The 20,183-nt window shown below is 36.8% G+C and overlaps 1 protein-coding gene across 1 annotated transcript; it reads left to right on the forward strand.

The window, feature by feature from the left end:
• The first annotated feature begins 1,685 nt into the window (after positions 1 to 1,685).
• trpc4b (transient receptor potential cation channel, subfamily C, member 4b) lies at positions 1,686 to 17,719 on the forward strand. The gene is made up of 11 exons (XM_043259084.1): positions 1,686 to 2,013; positions 2,944 to 3,326; positions 9,115 to 9,633; positions 13,148 to 13,484; positions 13,640 to 13,779; positions 13,867 to 14,180; positions 14,835 to 15,030; positions 15,423 to 15,614; positions 15,884 to 15,925; positions 16,019 to 16,108; positions 16,639 to 17,719. The coding sequence occupies exons 2-11, from the start codon at positions 2,949 to 2,951 to the stop codon at positions 17,194 to 17,196; spliced, it is 2,766 nt and encodes a 921-aa protein (XP_043115019.1). The 5' UTR covers positions 1,686 to 2,013; positions 2,944 to 2,948; the 3' UTR covers positions 17,197 to 17,719.
• The last annotated feature ends 2,464 nt before the right edge of the window (positions 17,720 to 20,183 follow it).

Below are 20,183 nucleotides of genomic sequence, written 5' to 3' on the forward strand. Positions count from 1 at the left end.
TTAAAATATCTGCTATACATTTGTTCTGTTATTTATGGGTTATTTATGCTGCTGTCATTCATGATAAGCTGCATGGATGCGAAGGGACCCCCGCCCAGAAGAGAACCATACCGCCAATACAAACTATGCTACCTGTCAATCATCTTTGACGATAGTGTCCTGGCAGAAAAAATAGTAATACTTTTAAATATTTTTACTACTTCAAATGCTATTTATTCCAGTGGTCAAAGCATCATTACTCTTCAGGTTGACATGATCCTTCAGAAATCATTATAATATTCAGATTTTGCTGTAAATGTAGATTTGCTGTAGATTTTTTAGGATTCTTTGATGAATAGAAATATCCAGAGATCAGCATTTATACACTTTCACCATTCAAAATATCATTGGAGTCAGTATATAAGAAAGAAATGAATGAATACTATTATTTAGGATGCTTTAAATTGATCAAAAGTGATGATATAGACTTTATGATGAATGAAAAATTGATAATCTTCTGAACTTTCTATTCATCAAAGAAATCTGACAGCAATTTTACTCAAATATTTCAATATAATATTAACAATAAATGTTTAGAAAGCAACATTAGAATGATTTCTGAATGATTAAGGATCATCAAATAATGATGCTAAAAATTCAGCTTTAAAACCAAACAAATAAATTACATTTTTAAATATATTAAAATTGAATAAATAGAATCAAATAGTAAAAAAAATATTTCAGAATGTTACTTTTTTGTACTTTGGATCAAATAAATGCAGGCTTGGTTAATTGGGTAATTAAAAGTAAAGAAAGCGCTGCAATAATTTTCAACATTATTTGTGGATGTTTTGATAGACTGAGCTGCTTCTGCCTCATCTTCAATGGAAGTATAAGTATTAGACATTTCATTTATTATTGTACAGCGTAAAAGGGTTACTTCTGACATTGCTCTGACAATCTGGCATAATTCTGAATAAGTGACTGTAAGTTACTTATGTGTTGTTATTAGTTTAAGTTTTTGCTATCTTGAAAAGAGATTCTGCTGCATGCTTGTGGTATTTGGCCAATCAAAAGGCACCTGGCCAATCAGAGTAGGCTGGACTTGTCTGAAGGAGGGTCTTTGTAGAAAATGATGTGTTTCAGAGAAGAGGGGAATAGAAAAGGTACAATAATGTATAGTATTTCAAAAATAATGTGTTTTTTTTAAATTAAAGCATGTCAGCATAATTTGTTACTCCAAATACTCCAAATAATGATCTTTAAAATAGCATCATATGGCCCCTTTAATCAATAACGACCGGCCCAGTATGATTCCTTAATAAATGACTCTTTAGAACCAGGTCTTCTTAATAAATCATGCTTCAGTGTAGTCAGATTCTTGCGTTTTTTTTTATAATAATCGAGACATATGGTGCGAGCAAACACCTTTTCAAATCAATTTATTACATTTATCATGACTGATCTGTTCATTGAGATGCCAGAATTCTTTACAATTCACAACCACCTGTCTCCTCTAACATTTCTAAAATGCTTAGAGAGACAGGTTTTAAAGTTTAGTGGACGTCCATTAAGCTATAAATAAAATGTCCCTCCTCTGTTGTGGCAGCGGAGAATAAAAAAGCACATCTTCGAAAGGGATATTGCAAATTCTACTCCTTGTAAATTAGATCGTATTAGCGCGCCTCTGTGCTGGCGCACGTGCATTACGTAATATAGCCTAACTACTAATTTGGTAATCGTTTTCACCATCATCCACGTCAGACCGGGGCTCATCTGAACTGGAACAACAGACGAGAAGAAATGCTAATACAATGCACTGTGGACAATGACAGACGTCTACTGGGGCGTAATGGATAATTGCAATTCCAGCATGATTACAGCGGTGCGTCGGTGCCGTGGCTGCACAACATCCGTGCGCAATCCTCATGTGGTCGTAGGAATAATCCTCAAAAAGTATTTTCGGTGATGAATCGGCGAAGTTGATCGCATCAGCTCTATACACGTGAGAATCAAAGTTGCTCCGACAGCAAGGTGAGTGTCTTGTTCAGTACGCCGCGCTCTTTAAATCAAAACAGCGTCCGAGGATTTCAACCGTGCGTGGTTTATTTAACCGCCAAGCGTTTGATGCGAATCGTGATGCGAATCCAGCCATTTCAAAAGTTTAGTCGTGATTCTTAAAGATGAAATCGAAGTTGTTATGTGGCTAAGTTTATAGCGGTGTCATTGCGTAAGCATGCGTAATTTGGAGATTCGGTGTGTTTTGGCAGGTATGCGTGCTTTGATTTAAACGACTAAGCACTGGTATCGTCTTTCGTGCATATTTTGCTTGAGAAGCTTTATGTTTAGACCCAGAAGGCGATAACCACATCGTGCGTAATTTGGAGATTTAGTGTGTCTTGGCAGGTATGCGTGCTTTAATTTAAATGACTAAGCACCGGTATGGTCTTTCGTGCATGTTTTGTATTAGAAGCTTCACGTTTAGACCCAGAAGGTGATAACCACATCATGCGTAATTTCAAGAGTACCTTTTCGCTCGCTTTATTTCACACCACCAGGGACTAATAATGGTTTAACTTTAATATTTGAGTTTTGGAATTTTTATTTCCTTTATTTTGCACAATTCAATAACTCAACAGAAACAGCGACTGTCGTTGCGTTACTCGTAAATACGACCTATTCGGCCGCGCCAAGCCGCTTGGATTCCAAGTCGTTTATTATCTGTGCGACCAGATCCAGCGTTCCAAAAACTAACCACTTGTATAACTAGCTGCTAGCTGTTTTATCGCTGGTTCTGTGCGGTCCATTACCTCGCACCTGCTGGCTTGCGCTCGATTTTTAAGTAGACCGTTATTATAAAAGCTGCGAAATCGTCTCTTTCAATTCCCAAGGTTTTTTTTTTTTTTTTTGAGTGTTTAATTTGCTGTTATCCCTCGCTCTCCGACTGCTTCGCGATGGATTAAGTCACGATGTCGCAGCTGTACTATCGCAGAAGCAACAATTCTTCGTACCGGGACCGCATTCCGCTGCGGATAGTGCGCGCCGAGGCGGAGCTCTCGGTGCAGGAGAAGTGCTACCTCAGCGCCGTGGAGAAGGGCGATTACGCCAGCGTCAAACTAGCGCTGGAAGAGGCGGAGATCTACTTCAAGATCAACATCAACTGCATCGATCCCCTGGGGCGCACCGCGCTGCTCATCGCCATCGAGAATGAGAACTTGGAGATCATTGAGCTGCTCCTCAGCTTTAACGTATATGTCGGGGATGCTCTGCTCCACGCCATCCGTAAAGAGGTGGTGGGAGCCGTGGAGCTCCTGCTGAACCACAAGAAGCCCAGCGGAGAGAAACAGGTTTGTTTGAAGTTTGCTAGATAACATCTCTTTCTCAAGCTAGACAAATCGTTTACGAGCTGTCAGTATAAAACAACAATATTCCATAAAAGAACTGAAAACTGCATGATCAAAGCTTAACCATTCTAGTTTTGAGGACCCTGACCGGCTAATACGTACTCAGACTCCTCTAAAACCATCAAACTAGACCAGTATGACTAGTGAAAAGTGGGTTGGCTGGTTTAAGCCGGTACATGATAAAAAAATCTAAACGTATTAACAGCATAAAACTAATTTGTTAGCATAAATGCAAACCGCATAAACATTTGTGGTCTTTTAATATTGATGGTTTCGTGCTTTTAGCTGCCAATAATTAATTGCACGAAACAATTAATTGCCAAATTAAGCACATTCCTGGGGGCAGATTAATTTAAGGTCATAAAGCTTATTTATTTTGCTGTCCTAACTGCGTAATTATATAATAATACTTTATTATACACGTTTTGCATCGTCTTCCCCTGCTTTCTGTGAACAGAGCTTAAGTCCTGAAATCGCATCCCCAAAACAGAACTTGTAGAGCATATCTGAATATAGATGTTTGCTTTATTATCCAGATGTTTCATTGAGTCTCCCTGGACACAAAGCCTTCAAAAGATCTCTTATCAACTTTTCATGTAAACAACCTGTTATCGCAGATAGGAGTGCTTTTAGGGCTGAAAGGAATTAAGTCCTCAGCTGTCAAACGCAAAAACACTTTAGAAAAAGTGTGCTTGTCTGCTTCTTTTCAGAGGAGAAAACCGTCTACTATAAAAAGGTCTGTGTTCAGACGCTCAGGCATGTGAATTAATAATTACTGTTGTTCTAATGGTGTTTACTTTTCAAAAAAGTGATCCTTGCTCTCTCACCAACTGAGTGACTTAACAGGGACCTTACTGGTCTGTGCACTTTTTATAACTTTAATTTTCCATTGTTGGATAGGAATAGACTGGGTGCTGCACAAACCAGAGCAGCTGCGCATCTGATCTTTCCTTCCTCAATCCCTCAGCGCTTTTTCTTTTCCTCTGTCTCTGTGTCTCTTCCTGTCTATGTCTATTAATGTCACATTTATAAAACTTTTTGATATGCAAATTACTAAATCAGCATGTCTAAAGACCACAAGAGGGCGAGTGAGTACGCCAGAACAGGTTGTTTGCTTTGATTTCCTAAATTGTGATTTTGATAATCACAGTGTTGCTCTCTTCGTGCCTTGTGGTTTTTATCACATATTAAGGAAGGTAACTGGCTGTTCTGTAGTCAAATGATTCTTTTGTTCTTTGCTTTAATATTAAAATTTGTGCAAAATGTTCAATGTTTAGACAAGTTCTGTCTCTGCAGTGAATGGGTGCCGTCGGAATGAGAGTCCAAATAGTTTATGAAAACATCACGATAATCCACAACATAGCTCCAGTCCATCACTCAGTGTCTTGTTAAGTGATGGTTTTAAATTCAGATGAGTCCTCTGTCTGTAACACCGCTTTGTGAGACGTGTTTTGTCTGAAACAGGAGAGAAATATGAACGGATCAAGCACAGTTTACATGAAAAAACAAGTCTTAATGGTATGGGATGTGGATGTGAGAGGACAACAGAAGATGGGTTTCTTCATCGGAGGAAGTATCATTATGGATTATGAAATCATGATTTGTCGATGGATTCAAGTTAAAAACACCTATTAATTGCCTTGTTTTCCTAAAAAACGTTATACTTCAAAAGATACTAATCTGATGTAGATACTTGTGCACCATGCAATGTTTTTACCAGCTATTTGAATTCTTATTCTGACGGCACCCATTCACATTGCATAGCAAATTATTCAGATGAAGCATCAAACTTATCTACATGGATGTAAATGCAAAAATTACACTTACAACATTACTTGGGAGTAAGTTGCGTCGCATAAATCAGGTGTCAGTCAAATACACAATGGTAAAGATTTTCTTTCTTTAAAACAAATTCAAATTGAAAAAGAAGCTGTCCCTCAGCTTTGTTGGAGATGTGCGTAATGAATCACGAGACGAGGCTTCTTTTCACTTATTAAACACAAAACTGGCTTGAACTGTCATCTTACTGACATTTTGAGTCAAGCCCTCTACTTTCTCCAATTCTTTTCCCTTCACCTCTGCAGTCTATTGTGGTTAAGGACGAGCTTCAAAGCGTCATATTGCAGAAGCAGATAATCAGTATGGCTGCCAGCCTGAACATGTCTCTTCAACTGGAGCCTTCATTATCTTCCTCAAATAGTCAAGCTTTCGCCGTTGCCACCGTGGGCTTGAAGCGCTTGTGAAAAGGATGAAGATATCAGTCGAAATGTGCTAATCACCCCCTACCTTCAAATCACACCTTCTCTTCTCAATGTGGCTTTAATTCATAAACTCTCAACTCATTTTCTCTCACTTCACTCGTTCCCCACTCATTATTCTTTCGCACTTTTAATCACTTTTTCCGTGCATGCTGCCTGGTTTTCTTTTTCACGCTCTTTCTTTCTTTCTGTCTCTCACAGTTTTTTTTTATCCTTCTCCCCCAAATGTGGTGTGATCACAGAACCCAGTCTTCATGTAGCAGTGTATATATTACAGCTCGCTAGTTTAAGCTGCTTTCAAACTTACACTAAAGGATTAGATATTATCCACTTCACTATTTTTAAAACAGTTGTTCTAACCTCATTATGCTTTAAGTTCCAAATTCCACATTTATAAGGGATATTTTATGCCATTTAAGGATAATCATTGTTTGTCCAGACTGTGAAAGTCATACAGGTAGAGTTTTAACGCACTGGAAGGGAATCGGTTAATGCAACATTTCATTAAAGTGCCCACGTTAAGGATTTTTGGAAATTACCATTCGGTGTGTAACACAGCTCTAAGTGAATGTAAACATCCTGCATAGTTTTAATCTGAAAGTTAAAAGAAAGAGTCGACTCTGAATCGTTGAAACAAGTTGTTTTTCAAACGAATCCCAAGCCGTTTCAACTTGTTGGTCTGAATGAAAATGCTAATTCATTCTGTGCCATTAGGTGGCGCTTTTGGAGCGTTAGAAATAGAGGTTTGGGAAAATGAGAGTCCTTAAGAAAGTGAGTTCAAATTAAATGCGTATGGTAAGACGATGAAAGTGTTTTTTGACCTTCCACGCATGTCAGCCTGTTGTTGGGGACTCCCAAAACCAAAATAATAGGGGCACTTTAATTACAGTACTAAAAAACACTGTGACTGTAATCAGCTCTGTATGGTCCATCTGACAACTCAACACTGTTTTATAGGTTATTTTAATACAGTATGTTTAGGCAAGAATGACATGTATAAGTCTTTTAAAAGAATAGTTCACCCAAAAATGAAAATTCTGTCATTATTTCCTTTGAAATAAGTTTGCTATCCTTCTGTTTGGCAGAACAAAGAAATTCATACATTTTTGGAAATACTCGAGGGTGAGCAAATTTTCATTTTCGGGTGAAAGACCATAGTTATTTTCACATATGATGACTTCTTGGCAGGGATGCTCTAGTTTCTTAGGATAACAAATTAAACTTGCGCCACGATTCGAGTACTGCATGTACTTCGTGGTTGGATTAGGATTACGGATTAACGCTTCAACCACATCATTTCAGGACATTCACTATCTTGTTCTGAAATTGGGTGATGTTATTTATCCTTGCCTTCGTCCGAAACATTGTCCTTTAGGAGAACCTACTCCCGAACACCAGGCTGAAACAGGTTGCTGTATTTCCTGCTGTATTGTGCCAGACATTCTTTATTCTGTTTTGAAAAAAGTGCGTCATCTTTGCTGATGAAAACCGGTGCTTCAGTATTGTGCTCTAAACCCGTGTAAATTATCGGATGCATTGTTGTTTGTAGTTTTGGGCACTTTTAGTTTTGCTTTGGTTAGAAAAGCTCGGTTTTATATGACCACAGAATCTTTTCTCGTTGCAACTGGGTCACTATTATGCTTTTCAAGCAAAAACCTTGCCAAACTCCAGACAGGATTTCACACGGTTCTTCTCTGCTACTGAAGCTCTGCAGCTACTTCAAAGTGATCACAGGCCTATCTGTAGCCTCTCTCCCAAGTGTTTTTTTTTTTCGTTCCCTGTGTGCTCAGAGGGTTTTTAGGAAAGACCTTTTTCCCTGCCAGTGTCTGGGTCATTTGATGTAGCTTGCATTTCATCATTATTGAACCAACAGTGGACACTCCTATTGTTTTATACCTTTTCGGCTTAATTTATGCATTTGTGTTCCTCTCTCGTTTGGATTATTCCTCAGTTTTCATTGTCATAGCTGTCTTTCACATCTGAGATCTGAAAAATAACGAGGCCTTAATTGTGGGGGTTTTCATCCAGAGAGTGTGGCTATTTCAGCGATTCATGGGGAGATGCCAATTGTAAAGCAAATGCATCCTCATCACGGCGATTGTTTTTCGACACTAAATGCTTGTCTACACTTGTCTCTCAATACTCATCCAATGTTTTGCATATTTAAATGTTTGTATATTTAAAAAAAAAAATCATATAGTACAAAATAAAGTCACAGTCATAAATTTTGCAGCCTTTCAGTTAAGTCTAGGTGTTGGGTAGGATTAGCAATGTAGAATAAGGAATTAAAATGCGCTTAATTACTAATAATAAATGGCTAATATTCTAGTAATATGCATGCTAATAAGCAAATAGTTAAGAAACCGTAAAAAAAATGTTACCAACAAAATGACAGAAAGATAAATAAAACAAAGATTATTCATTGATAAAGATTATTGCTGTAAAAAGGAAATAAAACAAAAAGATTATTCAGTGTGTTATTTGCCGGGGGTGTTGGGGGTAAATTTATTTCATGCTAAGTATTTATGTGTTTAATAAAAATATCCTGCAAGTGTGCTTTTGGTATACTAAACTGGTACCAAATAAAAAATAAAAAAATGGTATCTATTAATGCACTTTAATCTGAGCAAGTATTGCTGTCACGTCTCTGGACTCTGTGTTATTGTTTTTGTCTGGTGCCATGTGCTCTCTGTGCCCTACCTTCCCTTTGTGTTAATTGTATTATTGTCTTCAGCCGTGTCTTGTTAATTTCCCTTGTGTATTTAAGTCCTGTGTTTTGAGTTCACGTTTGTCCGATCGTCAAGATCCTTATGTGGTTTATGTTCTGCCTGCCTGCTTGTATATGTTTATTTTGCCCGTTTAAAAGGATTAAACCTGTTTAAGTTTATTTTATTTGTCGTGTGCTCTTCCCGCCAAACCACAAGCGTGACAATTGCAGAAGTGCAATTAAATATATTTGTTTGTACTAAAGTAGAACTATTGCAAGTATACTTCAGGTACACTTTAAATATTTTATATACATATACTATTCAACGATAATACAATCTTCATTAATAGTAACATTACAATTTTTTTAAGCTTAATAATAAGAAATGTGTGTTGTGTATTTCAATTAAAGTTTAATTATTATTGTCCTGAGTGATATGTCAGTAAATATGTTAATAGATTTGAACTATACTTGGTATGAAATTACTGTATTTTAAATGTATTACTTTTTCCTAGGGTATATATGCATTAAATGACCAAGTATCCAACAAAGTGGCATTTATTTAAAAAAATGTTAACATTTTATTTTATAATATACCGTATTTGGTTTGTTCAGTTGTAATAAAAGGATACTCTGTTTCGATTTCAGATTAGTTTTTTTAAATGTGTTAATTGCTTTTAATCCATTGCATAGTAAAAATAAATGAATACAGTGCATACATGTGCCATCAGATGAATTTAAGTCATCTTTTTCATTTTCTAACCAGGTACCACCCATCCTGCTCAATAAGCAGTTCTCAGACTTCACTCCTGACATCACTCCCATCATCCTGGCAGCCCACACCAACAACTACGAGATCATCAAGATGCTGGTTCAGAAAGGTGTTTCGGTCCCTCAGCCTCACGAGGTGCGCTGTAACTGTATGGAGTGTGTCTCCAGTTCGGATGTGGACAGCCTGCGGCACTCACGCTCCCGACTGAACATCTACAAGGCCCTGGCCAGCCCCTCTCTCATCGCCCTGTCCAGCGAGGATCCTTTCCTCACCGCCTTCCAGCTCAGCTGGGAGCTCCAGGAGCTCAGCAAAGTTGAAAACGAATTCAAGGCAGAATACGAGGAGCTCTCCCATCAGTGCAAACGCTTTGCGAAGAACCTCCTGGACCAAACCCGGTCCTCACGCGAACTGGAGCTGATCCTCAATTTCCGTGATGATGTAAACCTGCTGCAGGATGAGGCCAATAATGAGCTGGCTCGACTGAAGTTGGCCATCAAATACCGCCAAAAAGAGGTACAGATCTGGTATTGCAGTCATGTACAGTTGAGGTCAAAAGTTTACACCCCCCTTTCAAAATCTGCAACTTCTTAATTATTTTACCAAAATAGGAGGCCTTGTACAAAATGCATGTTATTGTCTATTTAGTACTGACCTGAATAAGATATTTCACATAAAAGATGATTACATAAAGTCCACAAGAGAAAATGATAGTTGAATTTATTAAAATGACCTTTTTTTTGACATTTTATAGTTTCAGTGCTCTTACCTGAATAATTCACAGCTGCATTTTTTTATTGATAGTTGTTCATGAGACCCTTGTTTGTCCTGAACTGTTAAACTGCTTGCTGTTCTTCAGAAACACCCTTCTGGTCCTACATATTCTTTGGTTTTGCAGCATTTTTGTGTATTTGCTCCCTTTGCAACAATGACTTTTCAATTTTTTCAACTTTTCACGCTGAGGACAACTGAAGGACTCATATGCAGCTATTACATAAGTTTCAAACGCTTACTGATGCTCCAGAAGGGAAAAAAAACATGCTTGCGTATTTCCCAGAAGACAAAATAAGTTAAATAGATTCAAATTTAACAGAATTTTAATTTGTATAAAAATAATGCTATAAAAATATTGATAATTTGTAAATTTCAAATGCAATTTGGTTAATTTTTTTATTAACACAGCAGCATTCATTTATATATTTTTATACACAGCTACAATGTCCAAATACTATATCTTTTTAGGTAAAATCTATATATTTTATAAGATAATTAGTTCTTGCAGATTATAATTTCTATCTTTCCTAAGATTGACTAAGCTAAAGGCAAATTAACTCCCACGTATACTTTATGAGCAAGAAGGTCCTCTTATAGCAAAACCTGAGCCAGATGAAACTCAAGCCTCCATTGTGCATTAATTTCAAAAGCACTGAAGTGTTACAAACCCAAACTGAGAGTCGGGTAATTTACTTCACAGTTGACAAGGTCGTCACATGCCTCAGCCTACGTAGATCTCATAAAAGGGGCCCTTTTGACCTGTTATGACTTATTTCAGTGTAGGAGTCATATCTGCTTTTGGCATAAAGTTTGGATTCATAGCTACTAATTACTTTGCCTATTAAATTTAGTCTGCTCGAATTTGGTTAGAAAATAATCCACAAGCCTAATTTCAGTGTTTATTGTAATGCAGCGTAAACATGGAACAGAAATGACTAATATAAATATATGCTAATATTAAAATAAATAAGTAATAAAGAAAAAATATATATAATGCAGCAATTAGTCATACTGAAGCTTTGTTGCTGAAATCATTTTGCCCTCTTTTGGTTTTGCAAAGACATTACACCCTAAATATGCACTTTGTTGTTTACTGTATGCGAATTGCTTAAATATCCATCGGTTATATTCTTCTCAGCTCGTGATTATGTTAGATATGATTAAGTTCATATTAAATGACATTCGTTCCAGCAGTCACACAGTCTTGGAAATGGCGGTGACAGCCACATCAGCACTAATCTTGTTATTGTAAATGTTACTAGAATGCTTCCAATTAAACGGTGCATGTGGATGTCGACTGTAATATCAGAGAACAGTTCTGATCAAATGCAGCATGCTTTGTATTAGGCAGATGGAAAGATATCAGTCATTAGATTGTATGAGTAAAGAACGGGCTGCATACTGTTTGCTGTGAATGGATAAGAAAAATACCTGTGCCTTTAACATTGATTGGATTATTCATTCATTGTGGAGGTGAAGCATTTCAAATTATGCGCTTAATTAGTTCATAATATACATGCACTGTGATTTGGAAATTGTATTAAAGATGGCACTTTTAACAGAAAATGTTAAAAAGCTTTCAAGTTGTATAGTTCTTATTCCCGTTTTTCACTTGTTGTTGTAGAGTACAGCAGTAAAAAGACACATGCCAAGAGCCTTTTTTTATGGTAGATGTATTTGTCCTGCTGAGGTGTATCAAGGTATTGTCTTCGCCCGATACAGAGAGTCCTTTAGTTGAGCGGTAGAACAGATTGTACCGTGCAAATCAGCCCCGACAGAGAACACTTAAAATCATCTCAGACTTGACCTCATCGCCCCCAGAATGCTTGGCTCTGCTGTAATGAGGATGCATTTGTTTGTAATTTGGTTAGGCACCCTCCCACTTCCGCTTGACATTTTAGATGCTCTGGTAATGGCTTTGGGCAAATCACTGGAGACAAGATGAAGAGGATGATGGAGAAGAACAAATAACCATCAAGAGTCGATGTATGCCTGCAAGTGCCGTAGTATTTGCTTGGCCATGCAAATAATTAAAAACATTTTTGTATCAATTTGTATCAAAATTTTAGTTGCAAAGATTAAAAGCTGATTTAACTTACAAGCTTTAACTTACAGCTTTGTCCATTAGGTGGCAGGCAGTTTTGACTACTAAGTTTAATTTTAAGAGCAAACCATAAAGCTTTAATTTACCGTTTCTGCAATCAATATAGAAGACATGGTACACTTGTATTGAATTTTTTTAGTTTTGTCGAAGATTGTCTTTTAGCTTACATTTAAATTTGTGTTGTTTTTCATTCTTTGAATTTACTTTGCTTTTGAATTTATCGTAATTTCATATTTAGTTAATTATACATTGTTACAATAGTGTATTCATTTGATATCTTTTAAATAGCCACATTCAGTATTCAGTATTACTGCTAGTGATTACTTTTGCATTTTCGTTTAATTTAATTTAATTTAATTTAATTTAATTTAATTTAATTTAATTTATATTTAATAATTATTTTTAGTTTAGTTGCTGTTTCTGATTACATTATATTTTACATTAAATAAAGTTTTATTACTACGGACCAGCTTGAAAACTGGCTTTTCAGTACATTTATTACTAAAATTATTTACATTTTTAATATTTTACAACTTATAGGTGGCACTTTGCTATTGAACCGCTTTGGCTACAACAATACTGTTGTCAAATCACATTGCAAACCTTTCTCTAAGTGTTTGAATATCTTCCAGTATGAAGCAACATGTTAACTATTCCGTAGGAGGCTCAGCAGTCTGATGGGGAATAAATGGAAGAAACTCAGACCTCCTGCCTCAGCGTTCATGTTCACTTTATCATTCTGACTTTATAAGACACTAATGCGCACTTCACACGGTATCCTGGAGTCTGGCTTTAGGGAATCTGCTAAAAACACTGATGTATAGTTTGCTTGAGCTGTAACTTAATTTTACGGACAGTTTATTGCTCAGTAAGAGTGGAATACATGGCGTAATGATATTTGTCTAAGTTAATGGTCCCATGTCATACACAAACTATGCCAATATAATATATGTACACAGAGGTAAAATTGTAGTATGTCTTGCAAATGGTAAAAAAATTTGAATTCTGGGAAATCTCATGATGAAACGTCCGAACGATGGGAAAAAGCTAAATTACAGAGTTGGCAGCTTGTTTCCCAGACCACCTGTTCATACTTAGATAGTAACATGTGATTTCCCTGTATTCTCTTCCCTGTATTCTTTTCTCTCTCAGTTTGTAGCTCAGCCAAATTGCCAGCAGCTGTTGGCCTCACGCTGGTATGATGAATTTCCTGGCTGGAGGAGACGTCACTGGGCTGGCAAGTTCATCACCTGCGTCTTCATCGGCCTCATGTTCCCCCTGCTCTCCCTCTGTTACCTGGTGGCACCTAAGAGCCGCTACGGCTTGTTCATTCGCAAGCCTTTCATCAAGTTTATCTGCCACACAGCCTCCTACCTGACCTTCCTCTTCCTGCTACTGCTAGCCTCTCAGCACATAGTCTCTAACAATCCCGATCGCCAGGGTCCAAAGCCCACCACAGTGGAGTGGATGATCCTACCCTGGGTTTTAGGTGAGACCTAGAACCGATGCCTATAATTCTATGAACAGGAATTGAGCTATTGGCTTGTAATGTTCTACATGCAAGTTTTCATGGGTCGTCTTGGACCAGAAAACCATGAATGTCTTTGAACCTAAACCAACTAAATTTCTTGGCCGCTCTTGCAGGATTCATATGGACAGAGATCAAGCAGATGTGGGATGGTGGATTTCAGGATTATATCCATGACTGGTGGAATCTGATGGACTTTGTGATGAATTCCTTGTATCTTGCAACCATATCCCTGAAGATTGTTGCATATTTTAAGGTACATTACATCTCAGTCACTGTTGGGAATCACCTGGAAAACAATCAAGAGTTACTTACTAACTGTTACTTTTGTCTTTCTTAACAGTACAGTGGTTGTAAACCCAGGAACACCTGGGAAATGTGGCACCCCACACTAGTGGCTGAGGCAGTTTTCGCCATTGCCAACATCTTCAGCTCACTACGCCTTATCTCACTCTTCACAGCCAACTCTCACCTAGGTCCTTTGCAGATATCATTAGGACGGATGCTTCTGGACATCCTAAAGTTCCTCTTCATCTACTGCCTGGTGTTGCTTGCTTTTGCGAATGGACTCAACCAGCTTTACTTCTACTATGAGAGTAGCAATAGCACGGAATGCAAAGGCATCCGCTGTGAGCGTCAAAACAATGCCTTCTCTACGTAAGTCTTGAGGAAAGTGTCTAATATCTTATACTTCAAAAGTATAGTTCACCCAGAAATTAATATTCTGTCATTAATTACCCACCCTCATGTAGCTCCAAACCTATAAGACCTTTGTTCATCTTATTAACACAAGTTAAGATAGTTTTTGATGAAATCTGCATAGAGAGCAATGTAACTGAAACCTTCAAGTCTTAGAAACACAGTGAGGACATCGTAAGGGATGCTTTGTGGTAAATGTGGTGGAGACTGACACAAAAGAGAGTAAATTGTTGAATAAAGTTAGTACTTTTGTTTTCTTTGGATACAAAAAGTATTCTTATAGCTTCATAAGATTTACAGTTGAACCACTGATGTCACATGGTCTATTGCAGCAATGTCCTTATTACTTTTCTGGGCCTTGAACATTTCAGTTGCATTGCTGTCTATGCAGAGTCAGAAAGCCCTTGGATATCTTTAGAAATATCTCAAAATTGTGTTCAATAAATATACAAAGGTCTTATGGGTTTGAAACAACATGAAAGTGAGTAATTAATGCTAGAATTATCATTTTTGGTTGAACTATCACTTATCTATTGCCAGTTATAAATCAGTTTAATCTAAAAAAGTAAAGTTGAAACTGCCCTTTTTAATCTTGCTTGTACTCTGTTTTAGGTTATTTGAGACCCTGCAATCGTTGTTTTGGTCCATTTTTGGGTTGATCAATCTGTATGTGACCAATGTCCAAGCTGACCACAAGTTTACAGAATTTGTGGGTGCCACCATGTTTGGTACATATAATATCATCTCTTTGGTGGTCCTTCTCAATATGCTCATTGCCATGATGAACAATTCCTATCAGCATATCGCTGTAAGTTCATTCCGAGCTCTGACTTCTGCACTTGTAGACATATTTTCATGACATCCTACACCAGTAATTGTTACATGTTGCATATACCGTATTTTCTGGGAAAACAAGTTGCACATGACTATTGATGCTATTCAGTGCAGAAACAAAAAATAGAAGTATAGAACAATAAACAGCATTAAATATAAATAGCAAGCCTAAATGAATTAAAAGAAAAAAAATACATGTTGTGCTTTGTGCATGTTTTACATGCTATATCAAGTTGCCACATGATGTACATTCCAGAAAATACGGTACAATGTTCTGTTCGTTGTGCACTTTTGGTATGAATCTATAAGTACATTTCTCAGTAATGACTTACCTCTCACAAATAGTGTGTTCTGGCTTTTTTGAAGGACCATGCTGATATTGAGTGGAAATTTGCCAGAACTAAATTATGGATGAGTTATTTTGAGGAAGGAGGCACCTTGCCACCTCCCTTCAACATTATTACCAGTCCTAAATCCATATGTTACCTGATTACATGGATTAAAGTGCATGTGTTCAAGAGGAGGTCAAAGAAGACTGAGTCATTTGGGACGTTAGGGGTGAGACTTGTTCTTCTCCTGCTTGTTCTTCTTCTTAGCTCCTATATTAAATTTAGTTTAAATAAATAATCATATGACATGATAAAAACGCAAATTAAGTATGATTGAAAATGTTAAGGTTACGTAATGCAGCAAAGGAAATTTCATTAAGTATGTGTCATAAGATGTCCAGTGTGCTTGGTTTTCCTACAGTGAGGAGCCACTTTAATATAGTAGGGGACAGACATAAACTAACTGAATTACAAATGCTCTTCTTATCGTCATTTCAGAGAAGAGCTGCTGAAAACGTGAGACTCAACCATCAATACCAGGTTGCTTATCATCAAAAATATGGTTTCTATTATCTTGCATTGATTTTCTTTATTTGTCCACCAATTACTGTTCTGTTCTTTACTTAAATGCAGGAGGTCTTGAGAAACTTGGTAAAACGATATGTGGCGGCTATGATTCGAGACGCCAAGACTGAAGAGGGACTCACAGAGGAAAATTTTAAAGTAAACAATGAAAATTACTTGCAAATAGTCATTTTATTATAGATTTTATTTTATGCTCACATTGATTTGAGATCAAATAGCAAGCAATAAGTAACTTCGTGTTTTACCAGTCCTTACATATAACAACAGCCTTGTACTATACTCACACCCTATTGGTGTAGATGAAGCATTAAAGCACACCAAAAGTTTTTTACTGCCCAATGCAACTGTAAAAATAATCTACGATATTTTACTCATGCATTTACAACCATATTGATTTTTTTGAATGTGCTTTTTTTTAGTAAAATTGTATTTAGATGGTCATGTGATTTCAAAATGGTATCCGCTCTGAGGGGTCCACCCTCAATAAAACAATTTTTTTGATATAGTATGTCTGTAAGTCTTCATTTGATTTCAGTGTGCATTTTAGACAGTCAAAATTCTAGTCATTGCAAGAAACAATTTAAATGATCAAAACTGCTTAGTGCACTTTTAAATATGCACTTTGTATGAAAACCAATGTAAACTTTGGACTCTCGTTACTTCGACAGGAGATGAAGCAGGATATCTCTAGCTTCCGCTACGAAGTCATCGGAATGATGAAAGGCAACCGGAAAAGTACTCATGCAAACAAGACGGCCACAGCGGCCTCCGATGATTCTCATCCAGACAGCTCACTTCAGTATTCCTCGGCTCTTCCGCAGAAAAAAATACAGCATTTTTACAATGTCACAGCAGCGCTACAGCAGCAAAAAGCTGAAAATACGAGGGAGTCTCTTGGCTGTGTGGCCAATGGATCGGCGGTAGTTTTAAATGACCTGATACTCAAAGACAAAGCCAGGAAGGATTTCACTAAGGATTTTACAGACTTTGGGTTATTTCCAAAGAAACAAAACAGCCTCAACTCAAATAAGATCTACTCCCTCGCTGAAGAGGCAAAGGAATCAGATTCTGACATATTAGACTGGGTGAGAGAGGAAACGGCTGAGAAACCCTTGGCAAAAGAAGCTGAACAGGAAGAAAATGAATCAAAGTGCCTGATGGAGGAAGAGGAAAGTGTGTTGGAGGACCAAGAGAAAGAGCACATTGCATCTTCGCATGAACTTTAGATACACAAACACTCATTTTTTTTGTATCCAAGGATTATCTGAATCTCAAATGTAACTGACATGCTTTGTCAGGGATGAAACAGTTTCCTTTCTAATGCACAGAGGTGAGGTTTTGCAAGGCGAATTGTCTCAGGAAAAGGTATTTGCTTAGTTGCTTTTTGGCTCAGAAAAACTCAGCATTACAGATGCCAAAAGCAACTATAAATCGGGAGGATAAGAAAAGAACGAAAAGCACTAGACAGTGTCCAACAGACCTGTTGAATAGTGTTATTTTCTTTTTATTATTATCTTTTTCTTATGTATTTAACCTCAAGTTTTCACTGTGCAGCATCCTCTCATCCTTTTTTGAGAAAAGAGACAATCATGTTAACAATCATGTTTTCAATGACCAGAGAAAGCGTCTGATATTATTAGTATTACTGCAGGGTTTTTTTTTTAAGAAATAATATTTCTATTTTGAAAGGATGCATTAAATTGAGCAAAGGTGACAGTAAAGACATCGATAATTTCTATAATAAATCCTGTTAATAAAAAATATATATATTTTAAAAAGGATCACAGTTTCCAAAAATTGTAAAAGAAAAATTGTAATATTTAACAGTTTTATCACAGTTTCACTTTCTATAAATGCAGCCTCAAAAACATTAAAACATCATTTGAACTGCAATGTATAAATACAAATACAGTTTAATCTCCTTTGAGCGTCGAATCATCTAGATTTAGTTGCACATGACATACAACAATTGCACAGCCTGATTTAAAAAAATAAACACATGTATGACTATGCAATCTATGTATAGCACTCATAATACAGATGTCTATACATATCTGGTTACATCTGTTAAAGATTTCTAAGCACTTTCCTCAATATTGTGATGTTGGATAAATATCTGGTTACATCTGTTATAGATTTCTAAACACTGTCCTCAATATCGTGATGTTGGATAAGTAACTCTTCAACAACAGTTTCACCTGACTTTCAAGGACAATATGATATTCGGTAATATTTCAACTGTGGCTATATGAGAAATAAAATCTCTCCCTCCTAGTAACACACTGCAAGCTCATATTCTTTGTTATCTTTACGTTCCGCTTAAAGTCTCCAAAGTTGCTAGCATGCAATTTTGTATTTCTCCAATTTCATGCACACAAGCAATGCTTAATGATTTGTTAAGCATCCTTTTCCCTAAACGGTTACTTGCTTATTTTTGAAAAATGAAGACATTTGATATACTGGACGTTTTTCATTGCGCACACCATGTCGTCTCTCATTTTTTTCTCATCCGGTGGCACTACGCTAGCTTATTAATATTACAGCAGTCATAGAATCTTTCACTCTGACAATTGCTTGTTATTTGTCTTTTGCTGCTATGGCAACACGCAGTGGCTGCTCTTGTTCTTTAATTAATTGACTTCGCGGCAGTTCCTTTATCTGGGGGCACACCGTGCTGTTTTCAATTAGCAGTGAATAAATTGTCAGCAGATAGTTTCTCAGACTTTGTTGCTCTTGAAATGAGTCGCTCCCCGTGTCTTTGAGGTAAATGTGGTAGCGATGAAAAATGTGCTGTGAATCTTTTTTCCTAGGAATATTCTTTATGTTTTTATAATTATAAACTAGCGTTCCAAGAACCAAGAACAAAAAGTTCTTAGGTGGACTATTAAACTAATACCTTTCAGTTAAAGGTATGTGTGTAGAAATGTGTGTAGAAATATATATATATGTATATATATATATATGTGGGTGATTTTATAATTGCGGGTACATTTGGTGTTCAAGTCATTTTTCCCTAAATAGTTACTTAATTCTACAACTGGTGGAATTATTTCTCAGAATTTTGTGAATTACAGGAAGTTGTTACTTTCACTCACTGATAACATCTGAAGCCCTGAAAAGTATCTGTGCTCTCTCTCAGAAAATATTTTCATCTAAAAGCTTCCCACTTATTTTGTAGAACATCAACTCTGTTACCACAATATCAAAATATTTTATTTAATTATTTTTAAATAACATTGGGTTATTTGTTAAGGTCTTTTAATCATGTTTTCATAAGTAACATTTGTTTTATATATATATATATATATATATATATATATATATATATATATATATATATATATATATATATATATATATATATATAAAACTTTCGTAGTCCAGACAGTTGAGTAAAGGTATTTAAATGACTATTAAAGTCGTAAGGATGTGAGCGATTGCGCGTGTTTTTTTAATATTATGTTGTAGCACAAATATAGACACATATAGCATATTTTGAAAGCTCACTGTTTAAACATTCGAAGCCCGTGCATCAGTATCGCGTGCATGCGTGTGACTCGTTTCGTTGGATCAGGTCACACGTGCACGCTCGCTCGCGCGCGTTTTCGTTTATTTTCTTTCTTTTCCCGTACTTTCGTGATCTCGTGATCTGTTTACAGCAGAATCCCTCTGCAGCTTGAGGGGATTATGTTCGTGTTCCGATATTTACTACCAGTGTCTGTCGGCTCGCCGGCATCGCATGCAACGCTGCAGCGCGACACGTCCAAAAGCCATAAAAGCCCCTCACAGGGAAGAGAGGGAAAAGAGAAAGAGCGGGAAGAAAGCGAAGGAGCTATTTCCAGATGCGCTTCTCTTACGCACTTTCGCTCCAGAAACGTTTCTGTGAGATCGTAAATAACCGTTTTAAGCATCACATTTTTCAAGATAACCCAAATCTCGTTGTCAGGGTCGGTGTTTATCAGGACGGATGAGGTCGAGCAAGGCTCTTTTACTGAAATGTGATTGTGCAGATCATAAGAGAAAATAAAGCCCGTAAACGCTAATATGTTTTGTGTTCGAAAAAGTCGTTATTTATATTAACTGCGCCTCTATTTTTATAACTATCTTTATAACTATTTTTATAACCCTATTTTCAGGGCCAACAAAGTGCACTTTAGGATTGGCACCGGGAAGAACGCCCTAAAATGCTGCTAAAACGTCAGTACAGTTTTAT

This window comes from Puntigrus tetrazona, chromosome 15 (genome assembly GCF_018831695.1).
Source record: "Puntigrus tetrazona isolate hp1 chromosome 15, ASM1883169v1, whole genome shotgun sequence".
Lineage (NCBI taxonomy): Eukaryota > Metazoa > Chordata > Actinopteri > Cypriniformes > Cyprinidae > Puntigrus > Puntigrus tetrazona.

Excerpts from the sequence above, each read along its gene's own strand:
- trpc4b (XM_043259084.1), top strand. The coding sequence starts at position 2,949 with ATGTCGCAGCTGTACTATCGCAGAAGCAACAATTCTTCGTACCGGGAC. Across the intron at positions 3,327-9,114 it reads AGCCCAGCGGAGAGAAACAG|GTACCACCCATCCTGCTCAA; the intron begins GTTTGTTTGAAG and ends TTTTCTAACCAG. Across the intron at positions 15,926-16,018 it reads GACTCAACCATCAATACCAG|GAGGTCTTGAGAAACTTGGT; the intron begins GTTGCTTATCAT and ends ACTTAAATGCAG.